This window comes from Hemibagrus wyckioides, linkage group LG08 (genome assembly GCF_019097595.1).
Source record: "Hemibagrus wyckioides isolate EC202008001 linkage group LG08, SWU_Hwy_1.0, whole genome shotgun sequence".
NCBI lineage: Eukaryota > Metazoa > Chordata > Actinopteri > Siluriformes > Bagridae > Hemibagrus > Hemibagrus wyckioides.
This window is the reverse complement of record NC_080717.1, coordinates 9,759,852-9,785,322: the sequence shown is the minus strand read 5'-3', so window position 1 is coordinate 9,785,322 and position 25,471 is coordinate 9,759,852. Positions and strand designations below refer to the sequence as shown.

Sequence of the window (25,471 nt, the reverse complement as noted above, 5' to 3'; positions counted from 1 at the left end):
TTTTTCTTCCTTCCCCTTCTTCCCCATTTTTTCCCTTTCTTCCCCACCCGAAACAGACTATTGTTCCCACAGACAGACGATATCCATTGTTAAAAGCGCTACACAAATAAATTGAAATTAAATTCTAGTCTGCACTCTGGCACACTACACAGCAAGTTGTTTTGTGACGAGTCGTTTATCATTCTATATTGGATGTGTCTGTGAAGGTTGTGTGACGAAAACGTGTCGGTGCGCCTGACTGCCATCACGGTTCTGACTCAGTTGGTGCTAAAGGATGTGATGAAGGTCAAAGGTCAGGTCAGCGAGGTTGCTGCACTCCTGCTTGACCCTGAGCCACATATTGACAACCTTGCAGTCAACTTTTTCAATGAACTCGCTGCAAAGGTAGGCACTTATTTGTGAGTTGTACGTCTTGATGTACTTTTTATTTCTCTTTCTTTGTTTAGTCGTTGTTGGTTTCCTCTCTCAGGATAATGCCATCTATAATCTGCTGCCAGACATTATAAGTAGGCTGTCCGATCCAGAGAGAGGAATGAAAGAGGAGGACTTCAGCACTGTTATGAAGTAAAAAATTAATTTGGTATTTGGTTTGGTATTGCTTGGATTTTTGGTTAATATATTTGTAAATATGTAATTGATTAATTGTACTCATTTTGTCATAGGCAACTGTTTTCCTATATAACTAAGGAGAGGCAGATGGAGAGCTTGGTGGAGAAGCTCTGTCAGCGTTTCAGAACTGCAAAGTGAGTAGCAAAAATCAGTGTTTTCATTTCCCTTTCTACTAAAAAACTTTATTACAAAGAATATATGTACATAGTTTGTTATCATTTAGTAGAGTAGTGATGTGAATGTTTTAGCCAGGAGCTATAATGCTTTGGTGCAATGGTTCACTAAAGTTAGAAAATATAAACACTTGTCTGTTTGTGTTTTTGTTCAGGACCGAGCGGCAGTGGGCAGATATTGCTGTATCTCTGTCGCTGCTCTCCATGTGTGAGCGAGGCTTCAAGAAGCTACAGGAGTGCTGGGAGTGTTACAGTGATAAACTTACAGAGGATGCGGTTTACCAACCTCTGCTCTCCATCTTGGCCAAACTCCGCCGCAGAGCCGAGCCCCAGTTTAAAGTACGTCACACTCCACACAAGGATGTAGGCATATTCATCACTTTTCTCATGCCCTCCCAAAAATCCCTAACTTTGGTACTCAAGTACTGCAGGGTGAGAAGTGGAAACACTGAACAGTTAAAAATATAATGCAGTATATTTTCAACATATGCTTTTAAAAATTGCTTGTCTTATTGCTAATTGCTTGTTAGAAACTTTAAGATGGTTCCACACTGCTGACACTTTTACTGTTTATCTCCTGCAGTATTTTGTATTTGTTTGCATCTGAGCTGACCACAGGAGATCAACGCATATCTTCTTCTGCTTTCAGTTTTTCCCTTCAGGGGTGGCCACAGCGAATCATCTCTCTCCACCTATCCCTATCTTCTGCATCCTCAACACTTATACCCACTCGCTTCATATCCTCATTTATTACATCCATATACCTCCTCTTTGGCCTTCCTCTTTTCCTCCTGCCTGGCAGCTCCATGTCCAACATTCTCCTACCAATATACTCACTCTCCCTCCTCTGGACATGTCCAAACCATCTTAACCTGGCCTCTCTAACTTTGTCCCCCAAACGTCCAACATGAGCTGTCCCTCTGAAGTACTCATTCCTAATCCTGTCCAACCGTGTCACTCCCAAAGAGAACCTCAACATCTTCAGCTCTGCTACCTCCAGCTCTGACTCCTGTCTCTGTCTCAGTGATACTGTCTCTAAACCGTACAGCATGGCCGGTCTCACCACTGTCCTGTACACCTTCCCCTTGAAATTTTTCTATCACACAGAACTCCCGACACCTCTCTCCACCCATTCCAACCTGCCTGCACTCGCTTCTTTGCCTCTTTCCTACACTCTCCATTACTCTGGACTGTTGACCCCAAGTACTTAAACTCCTGTACCTTCTTCACCTCTTCACCCTGTAATCTTACTGTTCCACTTCCCTCCCTGTCATTCACACACATGTACTCAGTCTTACTACGACTGACTTTCATTCCTCTTCTCTCCAGCACAAACCTCCACCTCTCCAGGTTTTCCTCCACCTGCTCCCTGCTCTCACTACAGATCACAATGTCATCTGCAAACATCATTGTCCAAGGAGACTCCTGTCTCACCTCCTCTGACAACTCCTGTCTCACCTCCTCTGACATCACCATAGCAAACAGGAAGGGGCTCAGAGCCGATCCCTGATGCAGTCCCACCTCCACTCTGGACTCCTCTGTCTGGCCTACAGCACACCTCACCACTGTCCTGCTCCTCTCATACAGCACCACTCTGACATACTTCTCTGCTACTCCTGACTTCCTCATACAGTACCACAGCTCTTTTCTTGGCACCCTGTCATACGCTTTCTCCAAGTCTACAAACACACAGTGCAACTCTCTCTGACCATCCCTATACTTCTCCATCAGCATTCTCAGAGCAAAAATTGCATCTGTTGTGCTCTTTCTGGGCATGAAGCCATACTGCTGCTCACAAATTTCCACAACCTTCCTTAACCTAGCTTCCACTACTCTTTCCCATAGCTTCATTGTATGGCTCATCAACTTTATCCCCCTATAGTTGCTGCAACTCTGCATGTCACCCTTATTCTTAAAGATCGGCACTAATACACTTCTTCTCCATTCCTCAGGCATCTTCTCACTCTCTAAAACCCTGTTAAACAGACTAGTTAAAAATTCCACTGCCGCCTCTCCTAGACACTTCCAGACCTCCACCGGGATGTCGTCAGGACCAACTGCCTTTCCACTTTTCATCCTCTTCAAAGCCTTCCTGACTTCATCCTTTCTAATCTTATCTACTTTCTGTTCCACAGAGTTCACCCCTTCTACTCTTTGTTCCCTCTCATTTTCCTCATTCATCAGCTCTTCAAAGCAGGCTACTCCTTCCATCTCCTCTGTACACTCTCCTCACTTGTGAGCACCTTTCCATCTCTATCCTTAATAACTCTAACTTGCCACACATCCTTAGCCTAGCTAACCTATACAAGTCCTTCTCTCCATCTCTAGTGTCTAACCTAGTGTACAACTCATCATACGCCTTCTGCTTGGCCTTAGACACCTCCCTCTTCACTCTGTGCTGTAACTCCTTGTATTCCTGTCTATTCTCTTCGGTCCTGTCCATGTCCCACTTCTTCTTGGCTAACCTCTTCCTTTGAATACTATCCTGAACTTCCTCATTCCACCACCAAGTCTCCTTATCTTCTTTCCTCCTTCCAGATGACACACCCAGCACCTTTCTTCCTGCCTCCCTGATCACTTCTGCTGTAGTTTCCCAGTCATCTGGCAGCACTACCTGACCACCCAGAGCCTGCCTCAACTTCTGTCTAAATTCCTCACAACATTCCTCCTTTTTCAGCTTCCACCACTTGGTTTTCTTCTCCATCTCTATCTTTGACCTCTGCTTACAGACCATCAAAGTCATCCTACACACCACCATCCTATGCTGTCTGGCTACACTCTCTCCCACTACCACTTTACAGTCACTAATCTCTTTCAGATTGCCTCTTCTACATAGGATGTAGTCTACCTGTGTGCTCCTACCTCCACTCCTGTAAGTCACTCTATGCTCCTCCCTCTTCTGAAAATAAGTGTTAACCATGTCCATCCTCCTAGCAAAGTCCACTACCATCTGTCCTTCAAGGTTCCTTTCCTTAACTCCAAACTTGCCCATCACCACCTAATCACCTGTGTTCCCCTCACCAACATGTCCATTAAAATCTGCTCCTATCACCACTCTCTCACCTGTTGGAATAGTCTCTATCACCTCATCTAATTCACTCCAGAATCTCTCTTTCTCCTCTAACTCACAACCTACCTGTGGGGCATAACCACTAACAACATTCAACATCACCCCTTCAATCTCAAACTTCAGACTCATCACCCTGTCTGACACTCTCATCACCTCCAGAACATTCCTCACAAACTCCTCCTTCAGGACCACACCTACCCCATTTCTCTTACTATCCACACCATAATAAAACAGCTTGAATCCTGCTCCTATACTATGAGCCTTGCTACCCTTCCACCTGGTCTCCTGTACACACAGTATATCCACCTTCCTTCTCTCCATCATATCAGCCAGCTCTCTACCTTTCCCTGTCACAGCACCAACATTCAGAGTTCCTATTCTCAGTCCTACACTCTTACCTTTCCTCTTCTTTCTCTGTCTGCACACTCTCCTTCCTCCTCTACTTCTTTGACCAACAGTAGCCCAATTTCCACGAGTGCCCTGTAGGTCAACGACGCCGATGGCGGTCGTTGTTAACCCGGGCCTCGACCGATCCGGTATGAAATTTAGAGTCCTGACGATTCGCATGGTTAAATTTGGCAATGTTTTACGCCGGATGCCCTTCCTGATGCAACCCTCTCTATTTATCCGGGCTTGGCACCGGCACAGAAGTCACTGGACTGTGACCCCATGGCTAGATAAGGAGATCAACGCATATAGGCTGCACATTTTAAAGCACTATCCAAAAATCATTACCATTAAAATTATTTAAGTTAGATTTGACACTCGTTTTCCCCAATTAATTTTGTTTAACAATAACTAAACGCTTTTAATGAAAGATAAGATGAACACATTGATGGATTTTGTTTTTGCGTCGGTGGGGGTGGATATTTTTGAGTTCCAGTGTACTCTAGAGTTAAAATTTAGAGCTCTTTGGCAAAATCAATAAGTCTGATGGTAAATTCTATTTATTCTTTAACGTCTTTAACTGTACTCCCCTGCACACACCCACATTTGAATACCTCTGATATAATCTTCAGCTGATGCTGTTATTGAGGTGATTGCAAGATGTTGGTGATTCCATTAAAATGAATAGATTTTGTTAAAACCATATATTTAAAAACAAAGGTTTAAATGCAAAATGGAAACCACAAAATAATGAAAAACCTTTAAAATACATTTTCATAGCACTCTATTTACAATTATCCTTACCTTTCAAACTATATGTAAAGTGTCATTTTGATTATAAATGTTTGCTAAACTGTTTATGCTCCAATTTAATTGAATGTCTTATTGCTGTCCTCTAATGCCACAGGCTCAGGTAGAGGAGTTTGAGAAGAAGTTAACAGCAGTGCATACAAAAGGTCTGGAAGATGTGGAAAATGAAGAGCGAGAGCAGCAGCTGGAAAAGCAGAAAAACACTCCTGTGCCCAAGAGTGCTCGCAGACCAACACGAGGTAAGATGACACATTGCTGTTTCTCAAAATGATTTCCCTCACACACTTTCTGTGTGCCTGGTTTATTTATAGACACATCAACTTCAGCTTATTTTCGCACCTCTTGGTACCGTCTGAATGACTAACATTCTACACAAGGCAGGGGTTATCCCTTCTTTTAAATATGTGTATTCTTTATATTCTTATCTATATTCTTTAATGCTCATCCAGGGCAAGTAATTAATGTGACACATTCTGCATGTCACCATAACATCTTGAAAATAACATCTTGCAGGTTGTGGGAAATCCCAGATGGATGACAGTGACTTGGTGACCCCCAAAACCTCCCATGCTCGCCCCAAAACAGTCATCACCTTTAGCAGTGACGAAGAAGAGGAGGAAGAAGGTGAGATGGCAGTGCAAAGCTCCAGTCTTTAATAATTTGAGAAAACCTGTACACCAGAATGGACCAGAATAGCAACAAGCACCTGAGTTACCTGTATGGAAATGTAGAAATGGTCAAATCCTCCTGATATTAGGGAGAAACCGGTGTGACTCAGTTTAGGAATGTGAGGTGAGAAGGCTGTTTAGTTGTCTGGGTCTACCCCAGGGGTGGGTGAACAGATTGTGATCTGAGAGTTGTCCAGGGAGATCACAAAATCCTAACGTATGGATCTCCATGGATGAACAGCAGAGAGCAAAGGAGAGAATGAGTTGAGTGTCCTCAGCATAGCAGTGGCATGCATCTGATATTACCTTACTGAGAGAGCTGCTACAGAGGGAGAACTGACTTTCTATATCAAAATGAAATATTCTGACTTATTTTTTTGTCACTATATCTGTTTGTGGGATAATTGTATAATGTTTTATATTGTGTTAACTGGGTGTATGATCTGTGACACATACAGCTAAATTCATAATTGTGCTTCTTTCTTTTTTCTTTTTTTTAAGATGCTGTCATGGCAGAGAGTGAGACTCCAAAGGTCACCACCCCCATCTCACGTACCCGACGCACTCATCTACACCACTAGCCTTTCTTTTGGTTCCATCACCCAGGTTTCTGCTACCCTTTCCCCTGTTTTTATATTTCTATGTGTATGTTTATTCTGTCCATTCTGAAGGCACTATTTTTATGCTTTTTCTTATTTTTTTTTCTAATACTATACATTTTATCTCTTTATACAATGTTTCTAAACAGGTTAAAACAACAAGTTTGTAACATATCTGTCCTAGACTATATCATTATTACATCATTTGGAATAATGACTAATAAAAATAGCACACACACACACACACTCTCACTCAGGACTGAACTGTATACAACTCTCTGTCTCTCTCACACACATATACACACACACTCTCTCTCTTGACTGTGTGGATGCGCACACACACGCACACATAATTTATATTGTTCATTACTTATTGCACTACCTCCACCTGTCATCTGCTGCTATAGTTGTATTTGTTTATTTCTATTTGCACTACCTCAACCGCTGCTGCACAATATTTTTTTTTACATCATTTCATTTTATCTTATTTTATTTCACTTACATTCCATTACACATGTTCTTTTCTTTCTTTTTCGGCGCTAAGTGTCCTGTGTTCTTTTTGTGTTGTCTTTCTTGTATTTATTGTCTTTTGCACTGTCTTGTCTATGCTCTGTTTGCACCTAGCTGCACACTGTGCACTTTACGTGGCTAAGACTAACTTCTGTCCTAGCTCTGTGGTGTTGTTTTTTTGTGTTGAACTCTTTGTTGTTGTATGTTTATGTAGCACCAAGTCCAGGAGAAACGTTATTTCAATTCACTATGTACTGCGTCAGCTTTATGTGGTTGAAATGACAATAAAGCTTCTTGAATCTTGAATTGAATTGAATCTTGAATTGAATTGAATGAGACTCTCACAAGACTTTTCAAATTTCATGTGAAAGCAAATCTCTCCTCCCCTGCTATAAAGTAGACCAAAGCCTGTATAGCAGTGTAGTGTGGATTTGATCAGTATTATTAAATCAGTAGACTAGAAATACAGCAGTAGAGGATGACCTACTGCTCTGCCACCGTGATGCTGCACGACAGAAATACTATCCCATAAGGCAACGGGACCGGTGTTTCTTGTGGTCAAACAACGCCTGATTAAGTGGCTAATTTTTTGAAGGTTTAAGAAAGGGGGAAAAAATTAGCAATTTTTGATTTAAAAAAAATCTGCTTAATTGGACTTCATGATGTAATCCACTCAAATAATTGAGTTGATGGATTATTTCTGTCAATATTTCTGATAATTGAGAATTTTTTGTATTATTCACATATGTGTATATATGTTTATAGATATATATATATATAATGTATATGTATGTATATACACTTCCAGTCAAAAGTTTGGACACACCTTTTAATTCAGTGTTTTTTGTTTAGGGATTTATTTTCTATATTCTAGAACAATACTGGAGATTTTTGCCCCCATTTTTCATGAGCTGAACTCAAAGATCTAAGTATCTTTTTCTATGTACACAAAAGGCCTATTTCTCTCAAATATTGTTCACAAATCTGTCTAAATCTGTGTTAGTGAGCACTTCTCCTTTGCCGAGATAATTCGTCCACCTCACAGGTGTGGCATATCAAGGTGCTGATTAGACAGCATGATTATTGCACAGGTGTGCCTTCGGCTGGACACAATAAAAGGCCACTCTAAAATGTGCAGTTTTATCACACAGCACAATGCCACAGATGTTGCAAGTTTTGAGGGAGCGTGCAATTGGCATGATGACTGCAGGAATGTCCACCAGAGCTGTTGACCACCCGTGAATTGAATGTTCATTTCTCTACCATAAGCTGTCTCCAAAGGCGTTTCTGAGAATTTGGCAGTACATCCAACCGGCCTCACAACCGCAGACCCGCAACCGCAGTTGAGTAATTGTAAACATTTTTAATAATGTGTCTGTAAATAAATAGCTTTGATACAGCATTTCTGTAAACATGTAAATATAAAAAACTTTGATACAGCGTTTCTGTAAACATGTAAATATAAATGACTTTACATGTTTACAGAAACACTATTAAAGTTATATATATTTACATGGTTACTGAAACACTATTAAATATATATAACTTTAATACAGTGTTTCTGTAAACATATAAATATAAATAACTTTACAACATTGTGGCTTCTCTGTCTTCCTCATAGATCTGACACAAGTCACCCTCACGCTGATCTCTCCGGTCACCTGATGCTTTTCAGAAACAGAAAAATGTGACATTTATAGCTTTAAAGTGTCATACAGATCGTATTAACATAACATTAGTGAAACTAAAAACAGAAGATTTTAAAAAGGTTCATTAAGGTACATTAGCTCGTTAGCTTGAGAACACATACCTTCAAAGTGGTCGATATAACTGGAAACATACAATCTGAAGGCCTTCTCCTTTTTACTTGAAGGAGTGACCGATGCTAATCTTAAAATTCGATGGACATCGTTCACTGTAATATCTGTGGAAGTTCTTGCATGCAGCGAGTGTAAAATGCCGTGTTGGTAGCTCTCATTGAAACGATGGGTAAAAAACACTTCTGGCACAGCACTGGAAGTTGTGGAGCAACTGAGACAAAACGCGGAGGTAGTCGTGCATAGAGTCAATTAATATGCTTAAAGCTTCTTGTGTGTGTCTATTGTAGTATGGTGTCAAACCTCCTGTTGTTATGCTAAAGAATATTTAAATAAACTGGACAAGTGTATCATTATACCATCATTAGCATCATTAGCATAGCGTTATTGTTACTGTATTAACCCAGACTCATAATCAGAGTCCTGTATCACCGTGTCCACAGGCTCAGGTCAGTCAGATACAGGATCAAGGGGCACCAGGATCAGAGACGGACATTCACTGATCAGAACATGGCCAAGTGCATGCTGGTGCTGTACTGAAGCATAGATTCCCCGTGCAATATTTTCAAGATGACCGTTAATAATAGCTAGATTTGCAGTTTTATATGAGTATATGAAAGTCTGCTGTATTACTTTTTATGACACTTATAGCTCTTTACCTGATAGTTTCAGGATGCAGACTGTCTGTGGAAAAAGAAGAATAAACACTGCATCCAGAAACCAGGAAAGATAAAAGCTTTAGTCTGAATGTTCAGGACTGCCATTACAGTAGCGTTCTTGTTGATAAAAGATGTACGTTTGATTTGTTTGATTTGGTTTTGAAGTATTTGACTCTGCACTTCTGTTTCTGCCCATTGCAGTAGTGTCTTGCTGCAGTTTTTATAATTCTGTGTCCAGGGCTGTTACTGCTAGTTCTGGTCTATATTGAAAAAAAGAAAGAAAGAAAATGAAGTTTATTAAAGTAGTGACTGTTAATGTTGTATATTAATGCCAGAGAGAGGGAGAGATGTTTATTCATATTATAACAATGGCCTCTTGTCAGAGTCAAAAATCTGTCAACTGAAAATAAGTCTTTAAATTAGAAATTATTTCTAGACTCTTTATTTCTGTCTGTGTGCTAGAGATAGATCAACATCATTATGGAGTTGCATGCCACCATAAAAGCTGCAGAAGGATTTAGGGTTATTAGATGTAAGCATTGTAGAGTGATACTATAAATGTAATTAAAACAGATTTATTCCACAATTTGCCTCACACAGTTTAAAACTAATTCGGGGTGGGGAGTCTGGTTCAATGTCTGTCCTAAACTGTGACCACAGCATCCACTCAGTCTTTGTAAGCACGACCCCAACACTCTGCTCCTCTAGGAAGAAAGCACCATGTCCTCCACACCTGCACAAAACAACTGGAACATTTAAGGACCATTTTAGACATATTACAACTAATTCCTTGGGCAATTAAGGCATCTAACTAACGTATACATTGATATGGATTACATGTAGCTGTGTGTAATCGCCCATCTTCTCACTTACTCAAGACAGGTTCAAACACTAACCGGCAGAGTCAGTGACGTCACTTTACTGATTGGCTAGAGAAGGGCAGTAGGTTGAGAAGCAGTGGACCAATGCAGACTTTTATCCCGCCACTTAATCTGCATAAAACTCAGAAAAGTGAAGCGTGAATAAACAGAAAATTTAATGACGAGCAAAAAGTAGCAGAAAGAACAAACATCCAAGCAAAATTAGTAAGTAAAAATGTCTGTTTTTTGTTTTGTCCTTTTTTTGTTTGTTTTATTTTTTAAATTGTGTTTTCAATTCTGTGATTTGTGTTTTATTTTTTTTTTACATGCATTTTTTTTTTCACGAGGTATGGAAGTATAATAGTGCCAAAATTCCTGAAAGCAAAATAGCATATTGAATCACATGAACTGAATAAAAACTTGTCAATTTGCAATTTGATCTGAATGAAAAAAATCCTTACAGCATTTACAAAAAAAAAATACAATCTTCATTGTTTTTCAACCTCACAAATTCAGGCAGAAAAAAATCAGGTATTAAAATTCAGGTTGAAAAAAATTCAGGTCTTAACATCCGGGCTATTACAGGAAGAGCAATGGATTGCCGATTTCTCGGCCCGTGTCGCAGTGCACTTTAAAGTGTACATCCTGCTCCCTGTGTAGTTCACTTCGCGGGGAATCACTTTGCCGATAATTAACCTGCAGCTTTTTAAAGTGTTTTTAAGTAAGCTAAACTAACAATAAATAAGTAAAGCCAAAAAGTAACTGAGGTCCAATCATTTATTTTATAGTAACAGTGTACCAAAACATTTGGAACATTAACAAGTAGTTTCTTTAAGGATGATGGGAAAACTAGAGAAAACTGCTGTCAGCAGAGCTGTGACATCCATGATGTCCTGACAAATATTAACAACATAGTGTGCTTTCTGTGCCTTTGTGTGCAGTGCAAAGAAAAAAAGGCATGCGGCTCTCGTAGTTTTAGCGGCTTTTAAATTGTTGATCTGAATTGTTTTTAACGCAAAAAATTGAAGCAAGCAAAGTATTTGTGGATGAAGTGGTAATAGTCTGTTCTCAGTCACCTTTCTTTCTCTTTCTTTATCTTATGTGTTATTTAAAGTGATTAAGAAGTCGTATATGTGGCATTAAAATAAAGCAAGAAGCTGAGATACAACGTGCCCGTTTAAATATTTGGAGAAATTAAGCGGAGTAACATGACATTAAGTGGTAGGAATCCCAAGAGGTGAAGAGCCATGTGTTTGTGTGTGTGTTGCAGGAGGTGAGACAGAAATGTTAGTTTAGATGAAGAGGTTGTTCTCTCTGTACAACAGCAAATTAGGAAGTGAGAGAAAGGTGTTGTCTACGTCATACACTATAAAGAGCCGGTAGTGCGGGTCATCTCTCGCTTACAGCCACACCACCCTGAGAACGCCTGATCTCGTCTGATCTCAGAAGCTATGCAGGGTTGGACCTGGTTAGAAGTTGGAGGGTAGACCTCCTGGGAATACCAGGTGCTGTAAGCTTTTTCACCCCCACCTTTACAAGTAATATGAAGCAGGTAATAGCATGACACCAGGTGGATGTATTAACAGCTATAGATAATTGATCAGGTTTAACTGTATAAGGACATTTTTATTTCCACTTTAGGGAAACACTTTTCAGTGCACTTTTTGCACTGATGAGCACAATAATGAGTTTGAGGTGTTGACCCCCAAATTCCTCAGATCTCAGTCCAATCCAGCATCTGTGGGATGTGCTGGACAAACAAGTCCAATTAATGGAGGTCCCACCTTGCAACTTACAGGACTTTAAGGATCTGCTGCTAACATCTTAGGGCCAGATACCACAGCACACCTTCAGAGATCTAGTGGAGTCCATGCCTCGTTGGGTCAGGGCTGTTTTAGCAGCAAAAGGGGGATCAACCCAATATTAGGCAGGTGGTCATAATGTTATGTCTGATTGGTGCCAGAATAAATGAAGTAGCTACCAGAATAAATTAAGATTATTGGAAGTGTAAGGATCTGAGCAAATTGACATGGGCCAGATTGTAATGGTTAGATGACTTGGTCAGAGCATCTCCAGAAGGTGCTGATTTGGCCTTCAAATTCCCCAGATCTCAATCCAACAGACCATCTGTGGGCTGTGCTAGACAAACAAGTCTGATTCATTGAGGTCCCACCTCCCAGCTTACAAGACTTGAAGGATCTGCTGCTAATGTCTTGGTGCCAGATGCCACAGCACACCTTCAGAGGTGTTGTGGAGTCCATGGCTCGAGGGGTCAGAGCTGTTTTTGGTGGAGGATCTACAGGAGAATTACGCCTGTGTTTTTTATGTTGAAGCTGATCGCTGTATGCATGATAAATATGTGTATAAATAATATGTCATGACAAATTTATAACCTCATGAAAAAGCTAAATAAACCATATGTAATTTCCTGCTTGCTGTTGACCACATTCACAAAAGATGCCTTGGTGAAAATATTATAATTATGAGGTGAAAACACATGTAATTATAACATGAACTCTTTAGAAGGTAGGAGAGATTTCCAAATAATAATAATAATAATAATAATAATAATAATAATAATAATAATAATAATAATAATAATAATAATAATAATAATAATAATTCCCCTACTATGAATGTGCCACCTACAGCAGACAGTAAGGTTTAAGCAGTAATTTTGCATCAGTAAAAACTTCAGCTCTATACACAGAAAATCACAGATTGTTGGTTTCTACAATTACAATCTATAATCAGACTTTTCTACAGGCTGGCTCTCTTAAATTTGTGTAGGCTATAAAAATCTGAATTTTGTTATTTTTCATTTTTCACATTTTAGTGAATAACTCACAGTTTCAGTCATTCTTTAAAAAGGATTATTATATATTTACATTAATGAGAAATTCATTTTGTGTGTTTGAGTTGCTTTTTAAAGGAACACTGTATATTAATGAATAGAAATGATCAGAATGAGGCTTCAATAGATGCTAATAAAATATTTTTATTGACTTCATCTATATAGACACTACACTAAAAGAAAAAACTATTTACAGATATAGAACTATTTACAGATGATATATAAGATAAGAGGGATATCTACAAAGAGGGATGAGGGGGTAATTGGGGTGGTGGGATTGATATGGGAAAAGATACAAATTCTATACAGGCTAAAGATGATGTCCTTAAGTCCTGCAGACCTGTTAAAAAAGAAAAGACAGATTTAAATACAGTGTTAGCTAAAATATAACAAAATTTATTTATACCTACCTGTGGAGAAAATATCTAAAAAGTTGAAATGGAGCTGCAGAAAGAAAAAAAATCACATTACATATATATTACTTTACATGTGGCAGATCTTTGATATTTAAACTAATATATATACAGTAATAGGTTTAATATGTGTAAGTATATGTATATGTATGCATGATTTCATGCAATGTGCCAGCTTGGTTTCTGTTCCTCAGAGACGGACGCGAGTACGGTGTTTGACGCTGTCTGCGGGAAGAGTAACAGAAAGTAATGCGCTGCTGTCGGTGGCAATAAACACTTGGTGCAGGAGCACATGGTGCATATGCAAATTGTCCATGAGTGCTTGGTGCATAAGCACTTGGTGCATAAAGAAATGGTCCAGAAGCAAATGGTCCATAAGCATTTGGTGGAAAAGCAAATGGTCCATAAGCGCTTGGTCCAGAAGCATTTGGTCCATAAGCAAATGGTCCATAAGCAAATGGTCCATAAGCATTTGGTCCAGAAGCAAATGGTCCATAAGCATTTGGTCCATAAGCATTTGGTCCATAAGCAAATGGTCCAGAAGCAAATGGTCCAGAAGCAAATGGTCCATAAGTGCTTGGTGGAAAAGCAAATGGTCCATAAGCATTTGGTCCATAAGCAAATGGTCCATAAGCATTTGGTCCATTAGCGCTTGGTGCATAAGCACTTGGTGGACTGGCATTTGGCTCATATGCACTTGGTGGACTGGCATTTGGCTCATAAGCACTTGGTGGACTGGCATTTGGCTCATATGCACTTGGTGGACTGGCATTTGGCTCATATGCACTTGGTGGACTGGCATTTGGCTCATATGCACTTGGTGGACTGGCATTTGGCTCATATGCACTTGGTGGACTGGCATTTGGCTCATATGCACTTGGTGGACTGGCATTTGGCTCATATGCACTTGGTGGACTGGCATTTGGCTCATATGCACTTGGTGGAAAAACACCAAGCTTGTACAGCAGGCTCCTCTCCCATGGTGGAACATCAGGCCAGAAGTGGGTAGCAGGCGATTCCGTCGTGTCACAGCTGTCCTCTTCACAGTGCTGCTTCTCCGGAAACTGTTTGCAGAGCTGAACAATGTCGCTCACGGACAGGTATTCAGCTGCCGCCAACAGATCCTTCACGTTTCTCCGCGTGATGTTTATCTTCTTGGAGTAAGCATACTGGATGATGGACCTCATGATGTTCACAGACACATTATGGACGGTGTACACCGAGAATTCAGTGGGGCCCTTTGCGAACAGATCACTGAAATATATAGAAAAAAAAGACAAAAACTATGAGTTACTCCAATATGTATGTATTAAAATAAACAAAGTTCAGGCTCTCAGGTCGAGTCTTTTTGTTGGGACAAACGCGTAGTGAGTAAACGGGAATCGGCGATTTAGCCGTATTGATCTCCAGCATTATTAAAGTTGAAAAAGTTCATCATTATAATTATGACAGCGACAAGCACAAAAAATGACACTCCTAACATTAGTATAAGCTCAAAATCAGCGATAAAACACGAGCTAAGAAACAGTTAGCGAGGGTAATCTGTAGATAGCACTTTTTCTCTGTGGTGATTTTTTAACCTTACCTGAAAAATGTTGGGCTCAAGTCCAACATCGCCTGCTGGTGCACCGGGAAATAAACGCCTCCAGCCTCGATGATCGCGTCGCAAGGCTCCTCGCTGTAGTGGTGGTAGTTCATCCTCGTCTTCGTTGGTGATCCTCGGGAGAAATTCAGTCCACGATCTCTTCTTCTTCTTCTTCTTCTTTGCTGTAGTTGTAGTAGTCCTCAGGAGAAAGTCAATCCACGATCTCTTCTCTTGAAAGTCTCTGAATGCCGTTGATTTGAAAGTCGCTGAATGACGTTGTTACTGTTTCAATTTGTATTGGTTTAAATCTCAAAGCGTTTTTTTCTCGTGACGCTGGGGCCTGATGACGCTGTCACCCTGATGACGTCAACGTTAAGCAAACAACCTGAAAGACACTCACATACTGAAAGTATTAAGCACTGACCATTGATTTATTGTTGTATTTCTTGCCTATCATGATCTATATCGGACGTTCGAGCAAACAGAGACATATTAACGCTCCTGTTAGTGTGATGGGGAGAGAGTTGGTTGTGTTGCATGGTGTTTTGTTTTGTGTTTGTGTATATGTGCTTTTTTTGTGCATGCGTTTGCTTTGGGTTGTTTTGCTTTTGTGTGGGTTGCTGTGTATTTTCTTTTTCTGTTTGTAGGCAGTATTCCAAGACACATGCTTATTTAAATTAATTGGACTAACGATGGGATTGGACGACGGAGTTAGAGTGCTTTTCTATAAAAGAGCAGTTGTGATTGGGGACAGGTGTGAAGTGGCAGCACCGTGTGAGCGGAAATGGAACTGGCTTAACGAGAGGAGGAGGAGGAGGAGGAGGAGGAGGAGGAGATGGAGATGGAGATGGAGATGATTCTGCGCCAGCGTTTCCAATAAGGAGTGCTCTGTATACAGCGTGGCAGTAATGCCGGAAGGGTTATCGGTTCGTGGAGCACCGTGGGCGAGCAGCACGCGTGATGGGTGGATGGATGTTTGCGGGAGTCTACTGCGCGTGCTGCGAGACGAGAGCGAACACTGACGGGATTCTTCTGCGCATGACTACACCAGACTGGATAGCGGGGTTGGATGATTTTATTAAATAAATGATTAGATCGGCCGATTTGATTTTTTAGGGTATACTAGTGTTATTGAGTAGACTGAAAGATCTGTGTGGATATTAAGTGCTGTCTCCAGCATCAGCATCACCATTCCCATGGCCTTTATTGGGGAACTGAGGGTAAAAGGACGGTGCCTGTGATTTCTGATGCCAGGCTGAGACTGTTTTAACTCCGGACTGCTACTGAGCATGGACTTTGGACCCTGGTTATTTTTTTATTCTTTCCTGTATCCCTTGATTGTAATAAAGAATTGTATTTTTGAGTTTCTGTCGGGTGATGTTTTCTACTGTTCCATACCTTGATCATGAACCTATTGTGGTAGGGAGTTCCTGGGGTCTCATGGACACCCTGACTGGTCTGTGGCTATGCAGCCCCATACACAACAAACTGATGCACTGTGTATTGACACCTTTCTATCAGAACCAGCATTAACTTCAGCAAATTGAGCAACAGTAGCTCGTCTGTTGGATCGGATCACACAGGCCAGCCTTCGCTCCCCACGTGCATCAGTGAACCTTGTCCAATCATGACCCTGTCACCGGTTCACCACTGCTCCTTCCATAGACCACTTTTAATAGATACTGACCACTGCAGACCGGGAACACCCCACAAGAGCTACAGTTTTGGAGATGCTCTGATCCAGTCGTCTAGCCATCACAGTTTGTCCCTTGTCAGACTCACTCAAATCCTTACGCTTGCCCATTTTTCCTGCTTCTAACATCAACTTTGAGGACAGAATGTTCACGTGCTGCCTAATATATCCCACCCATGAAGAGGTACCATGATGAGGAGATAATCACTTCACCTGTCAGTGGTCATAATGTTATGCCTGATCAGTGTATATCCCCTAACTGCTATTCAGTGAAATTGTTTTGTATTGAAATTACATATCAGAAAGTCTTTTTATGTCCTCACTCACATCTGACTATAAAAAATTGATGAATCGGCATTTTTTTTTTTTCAATGGTAGAACGTATATTACTTTAAGCAAATATCATCTGCGAGTCTGATGAATTCGTCCAGAGGTGGACAAAATAATTTAAACACAAGTTGAATTATATAAAAAGCAAATAAATAAATAACCAAATGTATTTATGGTGTTCCACAGTTAATAACAAAATTAACAAAAATGACAGTGGACAAGAAAATGCAGAGCAACCCTGCTGTTCAAATTCCTCATCATGAGAGAGAAAGCAACCTCTTACAGGGTGATGACAACTACCTGTCTGATGGGGAGAACATCTCTTTTCCGGGTCCTCTGATGAGGTGAGTGCTTATTTCTCCTCTGAGATAACACACACACACACACACACACACACACACACACACACACACAAACTGAACATTCAGCAGGAATGTTTGGAAACATATCATCAGCTGGTCAAGGTGTATGTTCAATAATCGGTATCCATCTATTACAGCAGTAAGATCCAGATGGAGCAGTAAGCAGTAAGATCCAGCAGTAAGATCCAGCAGTAAGATCCTGATGCTGGACATCAAGCTGGAGAATATTCTCATCAACATGTGGTGATTTGCTGCAGGACACCCCCTACAGATATTATGCAGGTAAGCACATCATAGGTCTTGGAAAGAATAAAAACATGCAGTGGAGAACCATTTTTGTGACGTTGCTCCTTCTGTCTTTTTCACTCAGGAACTAGAGCTTACTTCCCACCTGAGTGGATATGTGAGGGTGAGTATATGGGTGATCATGCTACCGTCTGGAGTCTGGGAGTTCTACTGTTTGACATGGTATGTGGAGAACTGCCCTTCTGGTGCGAGAAGGACATCGTTGCCCGGGACTTGCACTTTGCTAACGACCTGTCCGAAGGTGAGAAAGTCCAAACACATCAAGTTTAGATATGTATAGTAATGTTGGAAAACTTGCCTTTCACAATAAATGAATCATATTAATTAATATATCGAGCAGAAACATGCTATACTAGTCCAGATTACATGGCTTGTAACAGAAATCTCAGTAACAGAGATTGGTGTGCTTACCTGATTATATGAGATTACACAAATCTAATCACATAGAGGTTCAAAATAAAAGAGATTATCCTTGATAAAATAGTTTTCAATGAGATCATCTAGAAGTAAAGCTAACAACCCATTAACACACAAAGTAATCTGTGGCTATAGAAATGTTCAGCTCAAAAATAACGCTAAGAAATATGTAGAACACGTTCATTTCACTCTTCTATTCTAGGAAAGTGAAGGCTGTTTCTGTTTAATTCATTTCTGAAGATGTGTTTGCATTACATGCAATCAAATATTAGGCATATCCAGTATGATTTATGACGTGTGAATTAAGTATGTACAATATTTTTTTCAGGTACAGAACCTGTGTCCTCTTCCTGAGAACATCATCACGCCATGGGGTATGTTAGAATCCACCATTTCCAAAAATGTTGCTGTAATGTGTTGCTAGTGAATGTATAACTTTTCTGCAGATTTTCTTATTTCAGCTTGATTTGAATGATGGTCTGTTTGTTTAACAGAGGTGTTTGAGTCGTTGTACACCCCGGGAGAGATGCTGGGTGAAGGAGGCTTCGGGACAGTCCGTGCGGGAATCCGTAATGCTGATGGCAAGCAGGTCATTAGACTGTGCATGACATCTACAGTCCATTTGCACTTAGTAACCATTGTTAAGCGTTTGAAAAATGATCGATGTCCCTGAGGGACAATCCCAGGGTTAAACAATAACACTTGCCTGATTGTCTGGGGCAAAAATAAAACACACTATGTCAAAACAGCTGAGTTAAAAAATCATAGATTTTGCAGGGAACTGTTTAGTAACTGAACTATGTAACTGGTACCACTGTGACGTATTTAAATGTTTAATCTTCAGCAAATGCTGAAAATTGGTCTGATTCAGTTGTGTGTTCAGTCAACGTAAAGAAACCGCATTATTTAGTGTCAATCATCTGCAAAGTGAGAATTGCAGCAAACTGTTGGCAAAATGGGAGTATGAGGCTAAGCCAGTCTGAAGCCTATTGGAATAGATTCATTTTATTTCTGATCACAACTCTGTAGAAATTATGAATTGTATATGTTCTGTTCATGTTTTACAATAAGAATGTGCATGTTTCTTTATGTCTGAACAGGTTGCACTGAAATATGTGGAGAAAAAACCAGAAGATAAATTCATCACCATTGTAAGTAAACTTCTACTTCTGAGATTCTTCTGCAGAGACGACATAGAGTCCAAATAACACCCACCTGATAGACCAAATGATGTGTCCGTTTACTCAGTCCTACTAAAATAATCCTAAACTACTTACCTTCAACTTAGAGTTCACATTCAGATTGTATTCCCTATCATCCATAATAGATATCTGAATCATTACCAGTTCATACCTTCGTATTGTATCATCTCTGATTCAGTAGTTTAGAAGAATTCGCTCCAGTCCAGGACTAACTGTATCTGTTCGTATTTCAGCCTGGAGAAACAAGCAGCCTTCCCCTGGAAGTTGCACTAATGAAAAAGGTCTCCAAGCCGCTTCCTTGTGACAATGTGCTGGAGTTGATTGAATGGTTCGAGATGTCCGATTGCTACATCTTGGTCCTGGAGCGACCCAGCCCATGCATGGACCTCCAGCAGTTCCTTAAACATCACGACGGCAGATTGTCAGACGCACTGGCTCAGAAAATCATGAGCCAGGTGGTTAAAGCCGCTCGTCACTGTTGTCAACCCTGACACGCTGGATGTGAAGTTAATCGACTTTGGCTGTGGAGCTCTGCTCTCTGACACGCCCTACACAGAATATGAAGGTAAGTGCATAATAGGTAGGAGACAGAATCAAAGAGAACGAAGTGAAGTTTCAACAGTGCTGACGGTGCTCCTTCTCTCTTTTTTGCTCAGGAACTTGGAGTATCTCTCCACCTGAGTGGGTGTGCGATGGAGAGTATTTCGGATATCCTGCCACCATTTGGAGTCTGGGAGTTCTCCTTTTTTACCTGGTCTGCAGACACATGCCCTTCCATAATGAGGACGACATCTTTTACAGGAAGATGTACTTCGCTCCCGGCGTGTCTGAAGGTGAGGAAATGTAGAAGCATCACCATTTAGAACTGCTGAAGTTTGTGAAACTGGCATTACAAGATGAATTGATTTTTGAATAATATTAATATCTATCTAAATGTCAAAGCGCTAGCTATAATATCTCATCACTGCACACAGGTTGCCACAATCTGATAAATTGGTGCCTGGACTTGGAACCTGAATGTCGGCCCGCATTTGAAGACATCCTAAGCCATGAATGGTTTAAATCTGGTGAAGGTTCTTTTTTCTTTTTCTTTTCAAGCAAAAGCCATTTGCTGTCATTGCTTAACTAGCCTGAAATAGTGAATACTTAAGCATCGGCTAGTCACGTGACTGTCACATGATCGTACTGCACTGAGAGAGTTCTTGTGGTCAGTCAGTATTGTCAGAATTGCCTGAAATCTCCGCTGTTTCTTGGGCAGTTTGCCAGAGCTGCGCTCCAATTTTGTGGCGTTATGTTATGTTTTGTATTCCTTTGCATTTTGATTCAAGTTACCTACTGATGTCCTGATTATGTTTTGCTTAATTTTTGTTATAATAAATATTATGTTTAAATTATGTTTCCGCCGTGTCATCTCCCTTAATGCTGCATCTTTGCATCTTGGTGTAACAAATAAATATATATAACAAAAGCAACAAAAGTGAGTACACCCTAAGTGATAACAGCTGTACATCATTTAAGCATGCAAAGTCACATGTCCTGTTCATCATGTTCATGTGTTTGTCAGCTTGATAGGACCATACAAATTTGTGTATCTTATATTAGAACATTTAAAATTTAATGCTTTGAGTACAATTCACTCAACTGTTAGTGGGTGGGATATATTAGGCAGTAAGTGAACATTTTGTCCTCAAAGCTGATGTGTTAGAAGCAGGAAAAATGGACGTGTGTAAGGATTTGAGGCAGTGTCATGCTTTGGGCAATGTTCTGCTGGGAAACCTTGGGTCCTGCCATCCATGTGGATGTTGACACGTTCCACCTACCTAAGCATTGTTGCAGACCATGTACACCCTTTCATGGAAACGGTATTCCCTGATGACTGTGGCCTCTTTCAGCAGGGTAATTGTCGGAACTCAGAGCCCCCTCCGAGTGGACATATCACCGGGTGGAATTTTTAGATTGTGTCTATTTCTCTTAGCTTTCCATAATCTTACCCAATGAACTCAATAAACTATAAAAACTTAGCCAAAATAAAGGAGATCTCAGTCAGCAGATGAGAAGAAGCAGGTTTCTTTATTCAGCCATGCAGTCAACAACATGCATTTATGAAGAGAGCAGCTGGTTTTTAAAATCCCTGAGAAATTCCCCTCTACTTATACTACTTATACCCCAATATTTAAATATTTCCAGCAATTTCCCATTATTTTCAATGTATGGCTACTTTAGTCCCTCCTTCCTTAATTTACATACTTTTGCCATTTCCCATTATTTTCCTACTTGTACCGATACCGCCCCTAAATTAATATCATCCTCCCCTTGATGATGTCAATTTTTCCTCCTCTCAAGTTTCCCTTGTTTTCAGGCTAAGTCAGCAATTTTCAAGAAAAAATTGCACTTACTTATAAGCGCTGCTTCCTTATCAACTTCATTTGACCACAACCTCCCAAGCTGCTTCCTCGGATCATCCCGACCTCACACGCTGCCTTCCACAACTATGTGTAAGTACCCTGACCTCTCCTCTGTGTCATATTGACATTTCTTTATCTGCTTGATCTAAGTTAGATGCGTTTCTATTTTTTAAGTAAGCCTTGCCATTATGCTGTCTCATATCCTTCCCGCCAATGCTCTTCACTACCATAGACCAAGTCACACTGCCCTAACAGCCTACCACTGTCCTGTCACAGTAACCTGGCTCACCGCACACACTGTTTCCTCTTGCCTTAGTGCATATCCTGGGCCTTGAGCTTTTAAGCGTTTCACTCTTATTGTCTGCTAAGCTTTATTTAAGATTACATAGTCACACGATATGCACCTCACTCATCCCTATTTTTCCTTCTAGCTCAGTCAGCCTGCCGTGCTATCTTCCGAAGAAGTCCCAGGGGTGCTCTGTGACGCTGTCGCCAGTATCGGCTGTCTTGCCTGGCTATTGAGCTTACTGGTTTCCTGGAACACCTATCTGACACCTCCATCCCCGAGTCCTCTCACCTTACTCACTATATCGTGAGAGATGCCCTCTGTCTCGATCAGAGCACCCAATTTCACCCCAAAACCTGTGATCAGTCTACTCAGACCCTCTACTGGCATTGGACACGCGCTACCTCTCAAGGCATCCAGACTATTGAGATCTCTTCTGATGATTCTTCCTCTGACTCTTCTTCACCTCCTAACTCTCCTGATGTTCCCCAACGTTCTCCTGGCTTTGTGCCTTTGCTTTACAGTATTCACAATATTCCCCAATCTTCTCCTGTCTATTCGCCTCCAGTTTCTCCCACTGATTACTCTCCCACTTCTCCTCAGGAACCTGACGTCCCTTCTTCTACAGCTGACCCTCCGGTCCCACTGATCCCACTGGATAGGCTGACTGACTGAGCTGTAACTCCTAATGTTTCAATAAATTTCTCTTTCCTTCTTCCTGTCTCAGTGTGGTTATTACACCAGTATACTAATATTAATGGTTTTGCATGATTATTATAAAGGTTATACATGATTATTATAAATTTGCATTAATCAAAGCCAGCTACTAGTCAATAGCTAAATATTTTGGATAGGTAAACACTACTGATAAGCAGGGTATTGCTATTTTAAAGCTAAGCATATAATTTTCTCCGACATAATGCACCGTGCGACAAAGCCCAAATGGTTCAGGAATGGTTTGATGAGCACAAAAATGAGTTTGAGGTGTTGACCTGGCCTCCAAATTCCCCAGATCTCAATCCAGTCCAGCATCTGTGGGATGTGCTGGACAAACAAGTCCGATCCATGGAGGCCTCACCTTGCAACTTACAGGACTTTAAGGATCTGCTGCTAACATCTTGGTGCCAGATACCACAGCATACCTTCAGGGATCTAGTGGAGTCCATGCCTCGATAGGTCAGGGCTGTTTTGGCAGCAAAAGGGGGACCAACACAATATTAAGCAGGTGGTCATAATGTTATGCCTGATCAATGTATATGATACAGTATATAATGAAACATATACAATTGAATAATATAAACAGTTCTATGTATATTTAAAAGGATTTGCAGTATGAGTATATTGTGAATAAGAATCTCAGGATGAGCTCAGTTTTCATGATTACAGCAGAAGGTTTTAAATTCAAGTCTACATTATATTCATATAAGATCATCGACTGAAGCAACGGTGAGATTTGGGCATGAACTGTTGATGGGAAGTGCAGATTTTTAAGCTATCCATGTGTGTTCATCCACAGCAGCAGACGTTGAGTCATAAATGCAGACGGCTCCAAGCAGAAGATCATAAATATGATGATATTGAATGAAAGCAAACAGCAGCCACTCAGGTATAAGGTTCCTAATTTATTTACAGGAATTTATTTACAGATATTCAAATTCATTTACAGGAATATATTTACAGGAATTCAAATTTATTTACAAGAATATATTTACAGGAATTATAATTTATTTGTAATTATAATTAGTAATTAGAATTTGTTGGGTGCTGATGGTCTGATCCAACACGGCCAATTCATCATCTGTGGAATAAAAACATGTTTAAATTAATATAGAGTATTGTAGAAGATAATGTTTCCTTATCTGATTTCTTGTTCAATTGTCATGAAAATAAAATTACATAATACTTTATTGTGGAAGAATGCAGTAGGGTTCTAGTACAATCCATGTGATCTGGATCATATTCTGTGTTAGTTCATTTTAATTAGATCTGATGTTTTACCTGGCTAACCTGAATGGCTTCTGTGAACCACCCATGTTTACTGATCTGCTTCAGGCTTGGTCTTTTGGTGGGATCTTGCTCCAAGCGCCAGTTGATCAGATGGCGGCAGGCTGTGTGGGCAGTGATGTAAACAGAGACAGAAATTTAGTCACTAATTTTTAATCTTCACTATCATTTTTCTCAGATTTGTTGTAATATCTCAAAATGCTGAGATGCAAAATGCAAATTCATACACCTCCGTTCATTCAATTGCTTCCCTTATGGCTGATTGCCTGATTGGCAGACTGTACAAAGAGAAAAGTGTCTTTTAGAAAAGTGTCTTTCATATCCACCAAGTGCATATGAGCCACATGTTATTCCACCAAGTGCTTATGCACCAAGCGCTAATCCACCAAGCGCTTATGGACCATTTGCTTTTCCACCAAATGCTTATGGACCATTTGCTTCTGGACCACTTGTTTATGCACCAAGTGCTTATCCACCAAGTGCTTATGGACAATTTGCATATGCACCATGTGCTCCTGCACCAAGTGTTTATTGCCACCGACAGCAGCGCATTGTTTTCTGTTACTCTTCCCGCAGACAGCGTCAAACACCGTACTCGCGTCCGTCTCTGAGGAACAGAAACCAAGTCCGGGACATTGCATAAAATCATGCATACATATTATACATACATATATTAAACATATTACTGTATATATATATTAGTTAAAATATCAAAGATCTGCCACATGTAAAGTAATATATATGTAATGTAATTTTTTTTCTTTCTGCAGCTCCATTTCAACTTTTTAGATATTTTCTCCACAGGTAGGTATAAATAAATTTTGTTATATTTTAGCTAACACTGTATTTAAATCTGTCTTTTCTTTTTTAACAGGTCTGCAGGACTTAAGGACATCATCTTTAGCCTGTATAGAATTTGTATCTTTTCCCATATCAATCCCACCACCCCAATTACCCCCTCATCCCTCTTTGTAGATATCCCTCTTATCTTATATATCATCTGTAAATAGTTCTATATCTGTAAATAGTTTTTTCTTTTAGTGTAGTGTCTATATAGATGAAGTCAATAAAAATATTTTATTAGCATCTATTGAAGCCTCATTCTGATCATTTCTATTCATTAATATACAGTGTTCCTTTAAAAAGCAACCCAAACACACAAAATGAATTTCTCATTAATGTAAATATATAATAATCCTTTTTAAAGAATGACTGAAACTGTGAGTTATTCACTAAAATGTGAAAAATGAAAAATAACAAAATTCAGATTTTTATAGCCTACACAAATTTAAGAGAGCCAGCCTGTAGAAAAGTCTGATTATAGATTGTAATTGTAGAAACCAACAATCTGTGATTTTCTGTGTATAGAGCTGAAGTTTTTACTGATGCAAAATTACTCCTTAAACCTTACTGTCTGCTGTAGGTGGCACATTCATAGTAGGGGAATTATTA

The 25,471-nt window shown here is 40.1% G+C and overlaps 1 protein-coding gene and 1 pseudogene across 1 annotated transcript; both read left to right on the top strand.

Annotated features, from left to right (window-relative positions):
• Positions 1 to 213: 213 nt before the first annotated feature.
• On the top strand, positions 214 to 5,413 carry LOC131357983 (condensin complex subunit 1-like). Its single transcript, XM_058397415.1, has 6 exons — positions 214 to 384; positions 470 to 564; positions 663 to 743; positions 938 to 1,121; positions 5,147 to 5,288; positions 5,361 to 5,413. The coding sequence occupies exons 1-6, from the start codon at positions 280 to 282 to the stop codon at positions 5,411 to 5,413; spliced, it is 660 nt and encodes a 219-aa protein (XP_058253398.1). The 5' UTR covers positions 214 to 279.
• Positions 5,414 to 11,560: 6,147 nt separating this feature from the next.
• Positions 11,561 to 11,679, top strand: LOC131358492 (5S ribosomal RNA; annotated as a pseudogene).
• The last annotated feature ends 13,792 nt before the right edge of the window (positions 11,680 to 25,471 follow it).